Genomic DNA, 17,362 nt, shown 5'->3' with positions numbered 1-17,362 from the left:
TCACTAGAGCATATTTCTCCCTTAGGCTGAGGGACTGCAGGCTCAGTTGAACATGGCTCATGAAAGGCTGGCTGAGCTGCATCAAGAGCTTCGGGACAGTGAGGAGAGCTGTGAGGGGCTACGCAGGGAGGCTTTGGAGGCTCGCCGGGCACTGGACGATGAGGCTCAAGAGAAGGATATACTGCAACACTCCAACACCAAACTGAGGGCCACCATCCACAGGGCTGAGCACGAGAAAGCCAGGTGTGACTTTAGAGTAATATGGAGGAATTAGCCTATAGAGTAGCTATGGGGAAGCCTGCAGCCCTGCTATTCAACCAGGCCATAGTGAGAGGCAGGGCAGGGAGCTAGCCTATGAACTGGGACAGAGACAGTAAAGGTAACCTTTAACTGTCCAGATTTAAATGCCTACAAATGAGTGCTAGCCTATGCAGGGAGACCACCTGTTCCTGTCAAGCAGTTCCCACCCAGCAGGCCATACAAGCTAGGGAACCGAAGTCCCCATGGGTGGCTCCTAGGCTAGGCTGGGCATGGGGTCTCTGAGAGTGGGACAGAGAGTTAAGGGGGGGGGGCGCTGAAGAGGATCTGAGAGGTGAAAGTGGACAGGGTCTCACTTCTGGCCACTGAGACTCAGACTGTGAGCCAAAGGTCACAGGAGCCCCTCCCCCAGAGGTTAGGCCTTAGGGCAGCATGTAGCATGTACACAGAGAAGAGCAGGTTCCCAGGGTGGGTGCAGGGAGCTCCGGGCCCAGGGTGCAGCCAGCCTGTGGCCTGCTCAGTTTTAAGAGGTCCAAGGAGGAGCAGGAGCAGAAGCTGCTGTTGCTTCAGGAGGCTCAAGTGACAGCTCAGAAGGAAACCCAGGAGCTGAGGACCAGGCTGCAGGAGCTAGAACGGGCACAGGGGGATGCCTGCCGGAAACTCCAGGAGTGCCACAGGCAGGTGAGGGAGCCTCCGCCCACCCAGGCTGGCCCTGCCTGGTCCTCCTTCCCTGTTCCCACATCACAGCCATCCTGGGTACCAGTTTCTTACTCCTGCTCTTTCTGTGGCATGACACCGGCCAAAGCCACTCCCTTAGTGAGAGCCATAACTAGCTCACAACTGCCTCCCATACTCCTCATCAGTGCCCTCATGCAAAGTGGAGCCCCGGTGTATGTCTGTGCAGTAGGAGAGGTTGGACCCCAAGCCCTCTGCCCAGAATTGAGGTCCCTTGAATATGGACAACTCCTAAAGGAAGGACGTGTGAGAAGAGGCAAGAATAATCAAAGCTGCTGGGTCCCTTAGCACCGCCTCCATGATCCCAGGTAAGAACACTGGAAGCTGAGAACCAGAGGAAGAGGCAGGAAGTAAGTGAGCTGCAGGCCCAGGTCTCTAGGGATGCACAGAAGCAACGGAGGAACTTGCAGGAGACACTGGAGCTGCAGAGACAGGTAGCTGAGGCCCAGACTTCCCGTGATGGTGTCCAGAAAGAGGTAGGAAAGCTTTTTGTCCCTCTTAGTGGGATCCACTGAGTTCTGGTCCAAACAGGGTCCAAGACAAAATCTGTGGGAACACCAATGTGGGAACACCAATGTGGGAGGCAGGAGGCAGTGAATAGGGACATGGAAAGAGGCCAGAAGGCCCATTTTCTCCTTTTACCCACTGTGCCTGTGATAACCTCACCATGAGTAGCAAGGAGCAGGTGAAAAGGATCTGAGGGCAAGGGGATTGGTTACAGCTGTAAACTCGTAATTTCCCCAGATTTGTTTTAGAAAAGAGCCAAATCTTACCCAGGTGTTGGGCAGAATTCTGGGCAGGAGCCAGGTAGGGAAGCCTTAGGACACTGAGTTAATGCCTACTTGCCTGCCCACATCACACATGCCCAGCCCCCCTCCCCCACAAATGTCCCCATGTCCTTCACTCACATAGCCCCTATGCTGACACTGTTCAGACACAACCAGGACTGTAGTTCAGTGTACTAAAGGTATTGCTTGCCACTGGGGACAGAGGGGCCTTTCTGAGCTCAGCAGTCCTTGGCTTTCAGGCCCAAACTGCACGCCTAGCTGTCTTCAACACCAGTCATGCCTAGCATGTGGGGGCTTAGCTCCCAAGCCCATGTGACCCGGAATGACCTCAGCCCCACACCTCCTTCTGTGAATAAGGTTATTGTTATGCTGCAGCCACCCAGAAAGGGAGATGAGGCCAGGGCCCCTGCTCTGGCCCAAGGGAAGGAAGCAGTCTGCCCTTCCCTCTCCCCCACAGCCAGTACCTTCCCTGCTCATGCATGCACAAATATGTAGGGTACAGAGATTGTCCCATGGCAAGAAACATAACAAAGCAAACTTTGCTCATGAGCAGGCTCTGCAGCGGCAGATGACGGGGAGTAGCTGAGGTGGTCCCTAGCAGGAGAGGATAGCCAGTCTGTGGCCCTAACGAGCTGAGGTACACTAACATGCTGAGGGGCAGTCCCCGCCTGACTTATACCTACCTGCCAAACACGCTAGGAGGCAGATCTAGGGTCCCTTCCATCCATAACCTGTCTTGGGATGATCCTGAGAGTGTTCAAAGGATATACTGAATAGGGTTTTCCCCAACGGCCTGGCTGTACTTTTGGTCAGCCAGCCTAGATGTCAGAAACCTACCCTGGAGCCCCAACACCCTTCCTCCAGGTTGAAGAGCTACAGCATAAGTTGGCCATAGTAGAGGCAGCGGGGGAGGCGCGAGCAAAGCAGCTGGAGGGGCATCTCTGTGAGAGTCAGAGGGCTGAGCAGACCCTGCGGGCAGAGCTACGCAGAATCACCAGGAAGTTACAACAGGCCAGCAGCCGGGCTGACAGCCTTCAGACCAGCCTGGACAGTGCCTGTAGCCGAGTCCGAACCCTGGAGCAGGAGCTGGCCCAGGCTGAGAGCGCTAGGCGCAATGCGGAGGCACAGCTGGGCCGGCTGTGCTCCATACTCCGCAGCGGCCTGGGGCTCTGGCATGTGGCCTCTCCAGAGCGGCCCCACTCTCCCATGACAGGTCAGTGTTTTCTGCTCTCTTCTGTCCCCAACCTGAGTATCCCCACCTCTCCCTAGGCCTCACAGCCCACATAATGAGGCTGGACCAGTCCTAACACCTCTGGCAGGAGCCGCAGAAAGAGAAGCTAGGGGTTACCTATGTGTCTGTCCCTACCCACGGTCCCTCAGCTCTCTCCTCTGCAGGCAGCCCCCAGACTTGCCCTGGATGGCAAAGGGCCAGTTCACCTACTAGATCCTATTCTCCAGCCCGATGGCCCTCACCTGTACAGGGAGACTCTGACTCAGCAATCATAGACACGGCCTCTGTAAGGGATGCCCTGAGGGACTTGGTGCAAAAGCTTCAGGAAGCCCAGCAGGAGCGGGTAAGACGGGACTGGGGTCTTCCACACCCACATGGGCATATACCTCCAGGGAGTCTGAGAGGCAGGGAGGGACTTCATCACTCACTCCATTGCCGTTCACCTGTCTGGCCTTTCCCAGGCCTGCTGAGACCCTGGAAAGCACCTTGTGGTCAGTTTTCAGACTGCCCTGTGGTGATAAACACCAGGAGTGCCATCACCTCTCAAACCCAGTTGCCTCGCATGATGCAAGGCCACCCTGGTCTTCAGAGTAGGCAGCAAATGGCCTGGAGCTCATCCTGCTGAGGCAATCCAGAGTCTGAGAGCACTGCAGTAGACACCTGGGCAGGACAGCTGAGTGCTCCCCACAATCTCTCATGTGGGGACACTCTCCCCTATGGCTACTCACTGAAGCCCCTGGTCCTAGGACTCCACCAGGGACACATTGGCTGTCCCCTTATGATTCCCTGGGTAACAGGTGAGCTTGGAACAGGCAGATAATCACAGAGTCCACAGGGGTCGTCCACCTCTCCTCTTTGAGCTCCCTCTTCCCCCCACTGCTAGACCTGGGGGCAGGTTTCTCAGTTCTAATCCTTAGCTGGTGTTCCAGCCTCCTATGGCACCCCTGGATGCTCCCCACTCTATGCCCATGCCCCAAATCTAGGTTCTTCGGACCCTGCCCTTTCTCAAGCATGTCCTCCCAAGCTAGTGTATAAGCTCAGCCACCCACCCTAGCTGGCCTTCCCTGTAGCTTGTGGTCCATCTCATCTCACTATCCTGCCCCATATGCTATGGGCTAGAGCAGGAGCTGCCTGCCTGGTCTCCCAGCTCACCAGTAAATGTCTTGCCCCCTCCCTCTTGTCTGCCAGACCACCCTGCTGAGTTCCTTCTTTCTGCCTAGGATAACTCTCGCATCCAGGTGGACAGTTTGAGCAGCCGGCTGAGCGAGGCAAAGAGTGAGCATGTCTGCCTCCAGAGCCTCATAGTGCAGCTACGGAAGGACGTAGCTGAGGCAGAAGAAGGTGAACCTTCCTATGAGGGAGCCCTTCCATGTCCCTTCCCTGACCACTTTTAGTGTATGGCCTTGGGAGGGCTCTGGGGTTGGCCTGGGGCTGTGCCCAATCCCCAGGATGGCTTGGTGCCACCTTTCTTAGTCTTCCCATTAGAGGGGTGGACTGCAGAGACCTCTGGGGCCTGCTGCACCTGGCCATCCCCACTTCCTGCAGCTCTGCCTTGGGCCAGCTGCAGCTGTTCCCTCTACGGGGCACCCCCCCTTCCAGAAAGGCGCATGACTCCCCTTGGCACCTCCTCAGAGAGGCCCTCTGCTTGGTTCTTCCCCAGTAGTTTAAACTTACTCCCTCCACCCACCCACTAAAAAGGCAGTGTGGTGGGGGGAGGGCAGAGCCTCGAAAAGAAGGGAAAGATGATGGGCAGAGGAAACAGGGCAGATACAGGAAGCAGTGACCCAGGTCAGAGGTCAATGCCGGGACCACTCCCCCACTTCTACTGAGATGGGGAGCCTCTCCCATTCCTGTACCCAGGTGACACTGGTCTCTGCTCACTGAGTCTACTTGCAGCCTGTGAACTGGGAAGGGGCAGTTGCCAAGTGACAGTTACCCCATAGATCTGCCAAGCTTGGGAGCCTCAAGCAACACTGCTTGCCCTGCAGGCCAGCGCAGGGCAGAGAGTGCAATGCACAGTGCCCTGGCAGCTCGGGTGCTGCAGAAGGAGGCACTCCAGCGGCTGGAGGCAGAGCACCTGGCGAGCACACGAGCCGCAGGCCAGGAGAGGCGGAGGCTGCAGGTAGGACTCCTGGAAGGTCGCTACAGACAAACTAGATAGTCATCAGAACTGGGGCCTTGGGCCCATCCCCCAAAGGGTTATCTTTGAGGTGGTCCTCGACCTTATTTTACAGATTGGTGAAACTGAGAGCTGGCAAGGGGCAGAGCTAGGGCTGGATTCCAGCCCTCCAGGTCCACCCACCCATCTGAGGCCCCACCGGCAGGCACAGAGAGGCCATGCCTACCTCTGAGATCCTCACAAGACACTTCGCTGTTGCTTCTGGCCAGCTTTTCATTCGGTGTCACTCAGACATGAGAGGCTTTGCAGGGGACCCGTGTATATGTTCCTATGTTGGGTACTGTGGATAGCTGCTGGAGACTCAATTTTAGGTGAGGACACGGGGCCTAGAAGCCCTAGAGAGGGTGCAGCCAGGCTGTAGGACAGGACCTGGGTCCGGCCTCCCTCGGCCTTCTCAATAAGGAACTCTACCACAGGCCACAGGTGAAGTAATTCAGGGGGTGATGAGTTTCCCTTTGGCAGAGGCAGGACTCCAGAGGACAGCTGAGGCCTTCCCAAATGTTCCAGGCAGACCCAGAAGTGCAGGGAAGAGCATGCCCAGCTGGAAGTCCTCCCCTAAACATCAGGAAGACAGGGTCCCTTGTGCCTATTACTGGAAGGATAAGGTTTGCAGCCATGGGTGGGGATGGTGTGATGGGCTAGAAACTACAGGTCACTTGGCTCCCAAGTGTCCTCCAAGGAGGAAGCTGCATCCTGGGTACCACAGCTTCAACTGAAGAGGCAAATACCAAGTCAAACTGGTCATCAACCCCACCCAGACCTTTTCTCTCTCTCTCCCTCTCTCCCTCTCTCTCCCTCTATCTCCATGCTGGATCATCAGGGGAGTCTAGCTACCCACAGAGGCCTTCTGTACACAGCAGTCACGTGGGCAGGTGCCTCCTGCAGGGAATGGAAGGCAGAAGAGGCTATACTGCCTCCAGAAGCAGCTTCCCCACCTTCCTGGGAGGTCTGTGAGAAGAAAAGAGCTTCAGACAGACCCCTGTGAGCACAGCTGCTGTGGTGGTACAAAAGGACTCAAGTGGCTTTGATGGACAGTGACAGGATTGGTGGTGTACTCCGGAGGTGGGGAGATCTGAGAAGCCAGGGGTGTCCTGCTGGCCTAGATCAGTTGTATTTTACATGTATGTTCACTAGCGTGTGCTTTCTGTGAACAAGCCAAGCACAGCTAAAAACAGCTTATCACTTTTGGGTTATTCATTTAGAAGTGGACTTTCTAAACCTTTACAAAGATATGATTGATACGCCGTCAATGTGATGGCTTTCCTGGACTTCCTCAGCCAGGAGCTGTTGACTTCTACTGTGATTCTTTTTGTCAATATTTATTTATTTATTTATTTATTTATTTATTTATTTATTTAATGTATATGAGTGTTTTGTCTGCATGTATATCTATAGACCAGAAGAAGAATCAGATCCCATAAAGTTATAGATAGTTGTGTGCCTCCGTGTGGTTGCTGGGAACTGAACCCATGACCTCTGGAACAGCAGGTAGTGCTCTTAACTGCTGAGCCATCTTTCCAGCCCCTCTTTTTGTCACTATCAACTGTTTCTATGGATCTTCAGCGCAGGTTCAATGACACACTCCTCCGAATGTAGCGTTCCCACACTACTGTACACTGGAGAACTGCCTTAGTTCCAGCCAAATGCTTTGTCCTCAATCCTACCAGACCCAAGGCTGACAGTGGCCCCCGCTGCACCTCATTTGCCCAGCTGAGCTTCTGCATTCTTGACCTTTATGTTCATTTCCAGTTGGTTCAGCCACCTAGCTTTGGTTTCTACCCATCTTTCCTTTTCAGGGTGTTAGGCGCCATGGTGATGAGGTGCATCCCCTCAGACTGCATCCATGCTTATGTCTCTGAGCTTCCTTGAACTCATGCTGTCTTGTCCACGAGAAGACAGTTTGTTCTTTGTTTTCCTCCAGTCACAGTTCTCATGTGTTTCAGCTCAAGGGTGATCTTGAGGTCCTCCCACTGCTGGGCTAGGTCTACTTTTTAGGTCCTGGGGATCTTTGCCTCTCTCCTTCCTGAACACTTGTGCCTATGTCTTTGTACAGAGGATATGTCTGTTCCCAAATCTCCTCTAGATTAACCTCAGGGAGGCCACCCCCACTTGTGCACTGAGCTTCCATATGCATTCCTGCTGTAGACCCGGGCTTTCTGCCCTCTACCCTACAGAGCCCGTACTTGGCCAATAGCTTCCCAGGATTTTGCCACTTGGGACCATGAGCTGATGATCTAAACTCCCTCTACTGTGTAGAAAGCTCATTCTCAGAGGCAGCACTGCCACAGAGGGCCTCTCCTGGGGAGCACTGGCAGTGTCCCCACAAAACACCCTGTGGAAGGCCCTCCAGGGTTGCTAGGGGTTTTCAGAGTCCAGTTCCTTGCCATTCTAAGACTGAGCTTCTGGTTGTGAGCCAAGTATCTCTTAGCTTCTAGGGCTCAGGATCCCAACTATGGGTCCTCTTGGGCTGACCCACAGGAGAGGGGTGGCTAGACAACCTGGTACAGCTCCTACTCCTCCTCTGATCCCAGCTCAAAGCTCTTGTGTGACTAGATGGGACTGCACAGCGAGCTTCCCGTGTGGCTAACCCAGTGACAGATTTGTAGCCTTCACATCCCCTACATAGTGCCTTGCTGTGACTTCACATGATCTTAGCACAGCAGGGTGATGCAAGGGCCCCTCAAAACCTGAGTGATATGTGGTTTCAACAGTATGGAGGCATTCCAGATGACTTCATAGCACTGGTGAGGAAGACACCATGTGGCCCTCTTCCCCTGAAGGGAACCTGCTTTTTCTTAGATGTCAGGCTTCCTGTTGCCTGTCTCAGATGCTCTGTGCAGATGTGACTGCCCTGCAGCTTTTCCTAGGGCTCTCTCCAAGGTGGATGACAGAAGGCTCACTTGTCTTTAAAATTCAAAGCTCTTTCCAAGTCTGAGTGTGGTGGTGAGCCCAGCATTCAAAAGGTAGAGACAGGAGAATTGCCACAAGTCCAAAGCTAGCCTGCTTCAGATAACAAGAGAGCTCTAGGCCAGCCAGGGCTATGCCAATTACCAAAATGCTACCTTGCCACAGTTCCTTTTACCACCCTCGCCTGCCCCTGTGAGCCCGCCTGCCTGCTGACCATGGCTCTTCCCACTTTAGAAACATCTCAGCCAGGGCTGGAATCCCGGCTACTCCAGAGGCTGATGCGGGGAGACTGAAAGGTCAAGGAAAATAAAAATGGCTGAAAATGTGGCTCAGTAGTAGAGCTTTTGCCTAGCATATGCAATTGCCTAGGCTCAACCTCCAGTACAAATATAAACAACAACAAAATTTTTCTTCACCATTCTCATCTTAGTGCTTTGTCCTAAACTCAAGTCTCGTGATCCTGGGTCCTAAGCCCCTGTCTCAATTTGTTCCCCAAAATCGAGACCTCAGTCTCCCCTGCATCCTGGGCTGTGATCATTGGAACTCTGGCCCCTGCCCTATCTCACCTTGAAAACAAAACTCTCTTTAATTAGAGGGCCTCAAACTTGATCCCCCTGAATGCCATTCTTTCATGATTTTTTTTTTTACTTTGCATATCTTTGAAGAGGGGAACTCTGGTATTGCTAGAAGTTAGAGTCAGAGAAGGGCCAGTAAAACTTTATGTGCCCTATGCTGACATCTTAGGCCCAGGGGAAAGGCAGAAAGTGGTTCCAGTGTCCCCGTGGTATGGGGAGCTATGAGGCTCAGCATCAGGGAAGCATCTCCCCCTTCCAAGGACCCTCTCTCTCCTGGGGACAAAGAGACAAAGGCCTGGTTTCCTAATGACACTGCTGTGGGGTGCCCTCTTCTCTGAGCTTGCCAGTGTGGGTGCAGAGGGGCACCGTGGGATACCTCATCTGTCTGAGCCAGGATTGATGGGCTTTGATGAGTTCCCCTTGGCTTCCCCTCCCAAGACGGCTCTTGGCTCTTCAGTCTCTGCTCTCCTCCAATCACTTCTCAGCTCAATGAAGACTTCACTTTGTTTTTACAGAAGTCTCCTAAAACCTATCAATATTATGCCATCTTTACCTCATAGTCCTAGCAAAATGCCATGTGTTCCTGGCCAATGGAGGCCCGGGGACATGGCTACTCTTACTGACTTCCCGATGCCTCCTTGCTACAGCTGGGTCGTTGCCAGCCCCCACAGGGCTGGCCTGCTGCCCCTCCTGGTTCTGCCAAACCTAGGGCATATTCCAAAGCAAGCCTTGCATTTTATACAACTTCTTTCACTTTCAGGGGCTGACCCACCCCCAACCCCTTTGGTTCACATAAGCCAATGTGTTTGTCAAGAAAAAAGTTAATTAAAAACATATTTTTCTAATTAAATGGTAGGCTGTGCTATGCAAACAGTACAACTCTTGTTTGAGAGCAACTCCCTCCCGTTGCCAGGGCTACCCCAGGACCCAGCAGAACAACGGGGCACACAGGGCTGCCCTGAGAATCTAGAACAACAACAAGGCACACAGGGCTATCCTGGGACCCAACCGGAAGACAGGACACAAAGGTTATTCAGGGAACCCGGCAGAATGATGGACTATGCTGGGGGCCCAGCCGTAGGTACAGCCATGTCCATAGCATGAGGACATGTCAGCCACCCATGGCCAGTACACATGCATCTGCACAGGTTTCCAAGCAGAGGAACCAAGAGCTGTCCCCATGCACACGCTCCTCACACCCCAGCAGAGGGTTACTAATGTTCCCTGTGGACTGGCACCAAGTCACAGCTGCAGAGTCCCAGCGGCGCCTGAAGAGTCCCTGGACTCCTGCCCAGCCCTCCCCTGGAGCGAGCCTACCCTGAACAGCTCCGCTGGCTTTACACAGCCCCTGCTCTCTCTCCTGCTGGCATAAAGAAGCCTCAGGACCAATCTCTAGGATCAAAGTCTGGGTGCACCTGGCCTGCCTTGGAGGCACACATCTGCAGGGCCTCACTTCGTGGACATGAGGCCACGGTTGCAGCTGCACTTTCTTAACGATGTCATATTTGTTTGGATTTATTTTCGCTAAGGGTATTCCATGCTATAAAAAGAGTTGCTGGGCTTCCTGTTCTTGTCTATCACTGAACGATGGAAACTGCCCAGGAATTAGCCTCTCTGGAAAGGTTATCTACTCCACTCTACAGCTCCTGCCATGCCCGCCAAATCCTCCAACCCTGGCCAGCTTCATCTTTGGCCATTTCTCAGGTCATGTTTATTTTGGGAGTTAGGGCTGCCAAGAACCTGCATGTACATATGTCTCCTCAGCCCCTTGAGCCTCCGTTGACTTGCACGTGGAGGTAGATGAGTTACATGAATGCGCGTGCACCGCGGGCTTCTGCGTGAGGGTACGTCTGGAGCCCACTCTCCCACCCTTTAACCACTGGTGGCTGTTGTTGTTGTCACTGCTCATGCTCCACTTAATGTCTGTTTTCAAATAGTCAGCTTTAGCTCTTCTTGAATGTTCATCTCATTTGTTCATTTCAGCTCTTGGTCTTTAATAATAGTTTCTTCTTGTTGTCTTTTTGTTGTAGTTTCCATATTTTTTTTAAAGTGGAAAAACTGAACTGTTGGTGTTTGGACTTTCCTTTTCAGTTTTCCTTAGATGTGATTTGGTATGTATCCTGCAGTAGTTTTTGTTTGTTTGGATGGCTGGTTGGTTGGGTTTTGTTTTTTTCAGAGTCATGTAGCACAGGCTAGCCTCGAACTCAGTACATAACTAAGGGCAACTTTGAACTTCTAATTTTCCTGCCTGCACCTTCTAAGTATGTCATTTACAGGAAGACACCATCATGCCTAGTTTATGCAGTGCTGGGGATCAAACCCAGGACTTCATGCATTCTAGGCACACTACCAACTGAGCTACATCCCAGATCTCCTGAGGTTTTGAGTATCTGTTCTTACCCTTTCTTCCTTTTCCCTGGACTTCTTTTGTCACTTTTTGTTGCTGTGTGTCCCTTGCGCACATGCTTCCTGGAGAGGTTGGGCTCTAGCACAGAGGACAGCTTTATTTCCTATGTCAGTTGCACATGGACCTTTATTTCCATGTGAGCTTGCTAGTTGCTTATTGGCTGGCTGATTTTTGTTTGGTTTTATCTGTAGATGTTTGAGATGGGCTGACAACATTTTGAAGGAGAATATTGAAACCACGGTGGTTGGTATGACCAGCTAGGAGGACTAGCACAAAGTACACAGCAGTGTGTGCAAACTTGACATTGAGTAGGGTCAGGTGGGCCCCTGGGGCTCATTGACTGGCCAGCTTAGCGGGATAAATGAGCTCTAGGTTCAGGAAGACAACCATGTCTCAACACATGTGGAGGAGTTGGAGAGATGGCTCAGGCAGTAAAGCACTTGCTTTTTTTCTTCAGAGAACCCAGGTATGGATGACATACCCACAGTACCCACAAGCTGGCTCACAACACTCCGAGACTCCAGTTCCAGGGGACCCGATCAAGGCCTTTGTGGCCTCCACAGGCACCAGGCATACATGTGGTGCACGCATATACATGCAGGCAAATAATCTTGCACATAAAATAAAAGTAAGTTTGAAAAACCAAGGGGAGAATGATCATGGACAACATCCAGCATCAACCTTTAGGCTCGAGTATGGGCACATGCCCTACGTACACATGAGCACAAGCCCTCGTGAACACGCCCATACACACTCCTTAACACCCCGTCATCAATTAAGGCCCCAGGAGCAGGGTTAGGTGCTGGTAGCTCGTTCTGCCCTTCTTAATGAAGCCAAAGAGCCTTCCACGAGCCTTCAAAGAACCTTCAAAGAGCCTTCAACGAGCCTTCCACGAGCCCTCAAAGAGCCTTCCACGAGCCTTCCACGAGCCTTCCACGAGCCTTCCACGAGCCCTCAAAGAGCCTTCCACGAGCCTTCAAAGAACCTTCAAAGAGCCTTCCATGAGCCTTCCACGAGCCCTCAAAGAGCCTTCCACGAGCCTTCCACGAGCCTTCCATCCCTCTGCTGTTGCATCAACCACCACCCAGTACACAGCACACTATCCTTGACCGTGTTCTTGCCTATTACATCCACGCAGACATGCATGGACATCTCTCCTGGAGATGCCTTGACTCCCATACTTCCACGTTCTCTCTCTTCTCCTTTCCACTTCTCCACCCTCCATCCCCAGAACCAAATAGACACCCTAAGTCAGGCCCTGGAGGAGAGCAACAGGCACAGACAGAGCCCTGCATAGAAGGGCACAGAAGGGAAGGCTGCTAGAACCCCTGCAGCAGGAGAAGGTCCCCAGGAAGACAGGGTGTACCTGTCACCAGGAAGCAGTGAATGTGCTGGCCATGGCACAGCTCTGCATCTAAATACCTAATAAGTTCTCAGGCATAAAAAGGAGACCTAGGTAGATGCCAGAGGCAGGTGTAAAATCATGCAGTGACCCAGACAGTATCCAATTCCTAGTGACAGGCAGGAAAACTGAGGTCGGAGGGGCACCACAGAGAGTCAGAGGGCTGACTTTCTTGCTGCACAGCGGGCACCTCTGGAAGGAGGGGTCATTAGCAGGTTCATAGTTTGGGGGAGAAAATAAGCTGAGCCCAAGACCATCTCCAGCAGACTACCTGGCTCCAAGAGGCCAAGGAGCCCCCACCCCTGGCCCATGTCCATGTAGCTTCTCCCCTAACCAGGTTCTTCTACGGAGTCGTGGAGAGCAGGAAGCTGCAGCCACACTGCAGGCAGAGAGGCACGCCTTAAGGGAGCAAGCAACTTCACTGCGCACCGAGCGGACCCGCCTACAGGGAGAGCTGGCGGCACTGCGCACACGCCTTCTACAGGTATTTGTTTCGAGGCAGGAAAGATTCCTGGAGGTGTACAGGAGGGCTGCAAGAAGTGGGGAAGTCCCATTGGTGGCTAGAGAGCGGATGCTGGGAAAAGAAGTGATCCAGCCGGCTTCATTGTCTACACTTGGCCTGGCGATGGTGTTAGTTCAGAGCCAGCCCCATAGCTTCCAAGCACCTTGTAGAGACTTGACAAGGCACCCTACCTTGACTGTCTTTGAGGGAGGTGAAGCACCACCCCTGGCCAGCTCTTCTTGGGGCCCCTGGGACCTGTTCACAGTGGAAACAGCACCCGACTTTGAGGATGTCATGGCTGTGTCAGGGGCAGCAGGTGAGGTGGCCAGCGTGTTCATAGCTCCTCCCCCATCTTTTCTCATGGAGGAGTACCCACTGAGCTCGTGTAGGGCAGAGCAGACAGGCCATGCAATGAGACCAGGCAGTGTTGCCATTGCTATGGAGTGTCACTGCTCAGCGTAGGTCAGGGTACAAGACAGAATCCATATAGCCTGGTGTCCAGTATGCTACAAAGAAACAGGAAAGGGCAGGACACAGCCTGTCTAAACTAGCTTAGCAGAGTACTGGGCTGCGACCACAGAGTTCTGATACCCTCACTGCCCCCTCCAAGATAGAAGATGCCAGAGCAGTGAGTCCAAAAAAGCAGTCAGGAGGGAGATGGCATGTGGAAGAGAGGAAGGGAGGATAGAATCTGCCAGGCTGGCTGACTGATAGCAGCAACCTGATCCCTCGGGATTTGGTCTCCCTATTTGCAAAGCAAGGCAGCAGGAACATTAGCATTGAGCATCAGGCATGAGATCCAAGACAGGCCGCCCCTCTCAAGGCCTCTTCACTCCCCACCCCAAGCCTGCCCAGGGCACAGGACCCAGCGGGTCAGGGCAGTTACAAAAGCCACCAACCCACTTGTCTGTAAAAGGCTGCCCTCCCACCAAGGGAAAGCAGTCTCAGCAGGATGTAGTCACCAGAGTCTTGCTGCAGTTGCTGGAGGAGAGATGTACTGGCCCCGCCCTGAGCAGGGTGGGGAGTAGGATCGTGCCTTCCTGGATGGTGCTGGGGCAAGGGAGGTGGCCCTGCCTAGGGGCAACAGAGCAAGCTGTGGGCACAATGCCAGCCTTGGGTCCTGGGGCCCGAGAGGGGGAGGGCAGGAACAGCTAATTAGTTCCAGGAGGTCAGCTGTTAGGGGCCCCCAAACCCATAAACCCTTTATTAGTGTCTCAGGAGGGGAAACCCGGATGTGGACATTTATTTATTTTGGATTTCACTTTTCTCTTTATAACACGCATTTCTAGCAGCGTAACTAAATTTTTAAAGAAACAGGGTTCCCTTTTCAGTGGAGAGGTCTCTTTTTTTCTCAGTCCTATGGAAGAAGGCTTTACAATTTATTTTTTTAAGACTCAGATCCTTACCCTATAACTTTGCCCATGCAAACAACTCACTATATCCCAAGGTCCCTGGGAATCCTATGTGGGCTCCAGACCCCAGGTGGCAAAGGTAATCTGCCCAATACTGAAAAGGGAACCACATGGCATTGGACCCCAGCAGGCCAGCAGGCCAGCAGGCAGGCAGGCACAGCACTGAGCAGAGAGGCAGTCTGGCTTAAGAGCAAGGCCTGGCTCTAGTCCTGCCTTGGTGATGGCCAGCCTGATGAGGCTGTGAAGCCAGGATCCCATAAGTTTTCGAGAGCACCTATATGGATAGGCAGGCTTCTGCTGTTCTCCAGAAGAGAGGATTCCTCATCAGTTGTGTCTTTCCAGAGGTTTCATATGCAGGGCGTAAGGACCCCTGACCTTCTCATGGAAAATGGTTACATCTCATATCCAACTTACAGGGCACAGGTGAGGGCTGTGTTCCAGGATGGATGCAAAGACAGCTATGCCACTTGGACACGGGCTTGTTGGCCTGTGACAGTGGCTACAGCCAGATCCATGGCTTTGTAGAGGGAGAAGGTCCTGTTCTTTTCGAAAGGCCATGGGAGTGTCTGGGGCTCAAGGGGCCTGAGGAACATTGGCAAAGGGTAGAGGTATTGGTCTTCAAATGCCCCTCCCTTCCCAAGGATCGCTACAGGGACTTCTGCTGGTGCAAAAGACACAGGCCCCACTCCTACTGTGGCTGCAGATGCCAATAGACCTGAACAGGGGCCAGTACCCCTGACAGCTGCACCAGCTCTCAGGAGCCTTGGCATCCAGGGCACAAATGCCCTTTATTCTCCAGCGGGAAGTCTGGCCTGAGATTGCACCTCTGCCAGAAAGACCCTAAATCCCACTGAAGTTCCACTTCCCCGTCCCCTGCAGACAGAGCAGGAAACTCTGAGGAAGGAGGAGGACACAGCAATGCTGGGGGCCAAGAAGGAGTGGCTGCTCCAGGTTCTGAGCAGCCTGCACCAGGAAGTAGATGGGGCCCTGCGGCAGAGGCAGCAGCTGCAGGTGAACTGAGCCAGTGCAGTCTCATGTTGTGGACTGAAAAGGCAGCTGGACAGGTCACTGTCCATGAGGGGTGCCAAGCTGATATGGAAGCAACAGCGCAGTCCACCGGAGAGTCCACTCAGAGTTCCAGTGTGACGTGGAGCCGGGACTGAGGGCAGTCTTTCAGGAGTGGTAGGGCTGCTGAGGTCCTGTGAGCCAGGCATGGCTCCGCAAAATGGCACAGGAAACAAGATAGAGGGGCTGGCAGGACAGGGCCATGCATGTCTCCTTGGCCCAGGCCTTGAAAGCAACCTGTGCTCCTTTGAGGCTTTAGTCTCCCCTTTCACCATGGGACACCGCTCCCTCCCCCCCATTCCAGCTGGCTACCTTTAGGGAGGGTGGATAATCATCAATATTCAGTGACCTCAAAGGGAACCTGTGATTCTGTTCACACAGATTTAAGGCCCACTCCAGGGGCTGTGGCTTGGGCTCCAGCCCAGCAAAACCCTTAGCAGGTGGCCTGGACCCAAAACCTGTGGGCTGAACATGTATGCCAGTTCCAGGTCCACTGCTGGCTCTGGGCCAGGGCCAGCACCCCAGCAGAAAGCAGTGGGGCCAAGACAGGAAGTGCAGCCCCAACGATAGGGTGGGGCATCCCACTGGACCTGACCCCAGGATCCCAGCAGCCCTCAATGCTTGTGTTCTCATTCCAGGCCCAGATGGCGGAACTGGAACAGGCCCACACCCAGAGACTCCAAGAGCTGGCTACCCAGCACCAGCAGGACCTGGCAGCTGAGGCTGATGGGCTCCATGAGTCCCAGCTGCAGGCCACACAAGCTCTGGAGTCCCATGAGCAGATTCAACAGCAGAGGGTGAAGGTCCTGGAAAGGCAGGTAGGCCCAGGAGCCCAGGTACTCTGAGCAGGACTGCATAAGGAGAAAGAAGGGCCCTGTTCCCATGGCACCCATGCAGAGACAACCACATGAACTTTACTGGGGGCCTTGGCTTTTGGCATGCTCTATATGTGTGCCTTTTTGCAGGAGCAGCTCCTTGGCTCACCTACAGCTCAGTGAGTGGTAGAACATGGGTGCTGGGCCTCTACTACCCTGTCCTGAGAGGATGATTAGGATAGTTCCTGTCAGAGGTAGCCACGAGACTGGCTGGTCACTGGGTGACATGCAGTCTGCCTGCCATGTGCAACTAACAGTGGTGGCCCCACACTTATTCTTTGGGGTCACAGGGCAAACATCAGCTCGTGCAAGCTCAGGGGGTTAGGAAGTGCATCTGAACTCGGAGCCCTGTGCATGTGCAGAGTGCACTCAAGAAAGTACTCGCTCATGAGCTGAGCCTGCCACAGCTCAACTGCTGAGTCTAGAGAGCCTAGAGCCACTTCGGGTGACGGTGCACACCTTTCCTCAGGGAGGGAGAGGCAGGCAGATCTTTGACTTTGAGGCCAGCCTGGTATACAGAGAGAGAGTTCCAGGACAGCCAGGGGTACACAGAGAAACCCTGTCTCAACAAACAAACAAAAACACCTTAGAAATGTTGATGCTCAAGATCCTTATTTCATGGGAAGGAGACACAGAGGCAGGTGAGGAGGCCACCCAGTGTTACCCTCACTTTACTTTCCCTAACCCACTAGCAATGCTTACTTTTAACCCAGGCACTCGCGTTTTTGCCCTCACCAGAAAAGGATCCGTTTGCTATTGGTAGTATGCTCACAGATGTTCAGAATGGCAGGCTTAAGCTGTTAATCCGTCTGTCTGTCTACCTGCTGTTTCTGTCTCATGCATGCTCCCTTGGGAGCCATAGATTGCAGCCTCTCTGAGCCCCTCCTGATACAACTCTCCACAACTCTGTTCTTGGGGGTTCCTCCCCACCTGCCTGAATCCCTACTCTGTCTCCAGGTGGCTAGCCCGAAGAAGCAGCTGGACCAGGAAGTGTGTCAGCAGCAGCAACAGGCCCATAGTGACTAG

At 53.4% G+C, this 17,362-nt stretch overlaps 1 protein-coding gene across 1 annotated transcript in view; it reads left to right on the top strand.

The window, feature by feature from the left end:
* The window catches only part of Crocc2 (ciliary rootlet coiled-coil, rootletin family member 2), a 57,604-nt gene extending 40,242 nt beyond the window's left edge, over positions 1–17,362 (top strand). The window contains exons 12-22 of the mRNA XM_055616445.1: positions 26–243; positions 780–939; positions 1,302–1,469; positions 2,646–2,994; positions 3,177–3,355; positions 4,233–4,353; positions 5,001–5,134; positions 12,312–12,355; positions 12,804–12,966; positions 15,276–15,407; positions 17,294–17,362. Coding sequence (XP_055472420.1) covers positions 26–243; positions 780–939; positions 1,302–1,469; positions 2,646–2,994; positions 3,177–3,355; positions 4,233–4,353; positions 5,001–5,134; positions 12,312–12,355; positions 12,804–12,966; positions 15,276–15,407; positions 17,294–17,362 — 1,737 coding nt within the window. The remainder of the gene's footprint in view (positions 1–25; positions 244–779; positions 940–1,301; positions 1,470–2,645; positions 2,995–3,176; positions 3,356–4,232; positions 4,354–5,000; positions 5,135–12,311; positions 12,356–12,803; positions 12,967–15,275; positions 15,408–17,293) is intronic.

This window comes from Psammomys obesus, unplaced genomic scaffold (genome assembly GCF_907164565.1).
Source record: "Psammomys obesus unplaced genomic scaffold, mPsaObe1.curated_primary_1811, whole genome shotgun sequence".
In the NCBI taxonomy this organism is placed as follows: domain Eukaryota; kingdom Metazoa; phylum Chordata; class Mammalia; order Rodentia; family Muridae; genus Psammomys; species Psammomys obesus.
Note: the sequence above shows the minus strand (reverse complement) of the source record. Positions and strands in the feature narration are given on the sequence as shown.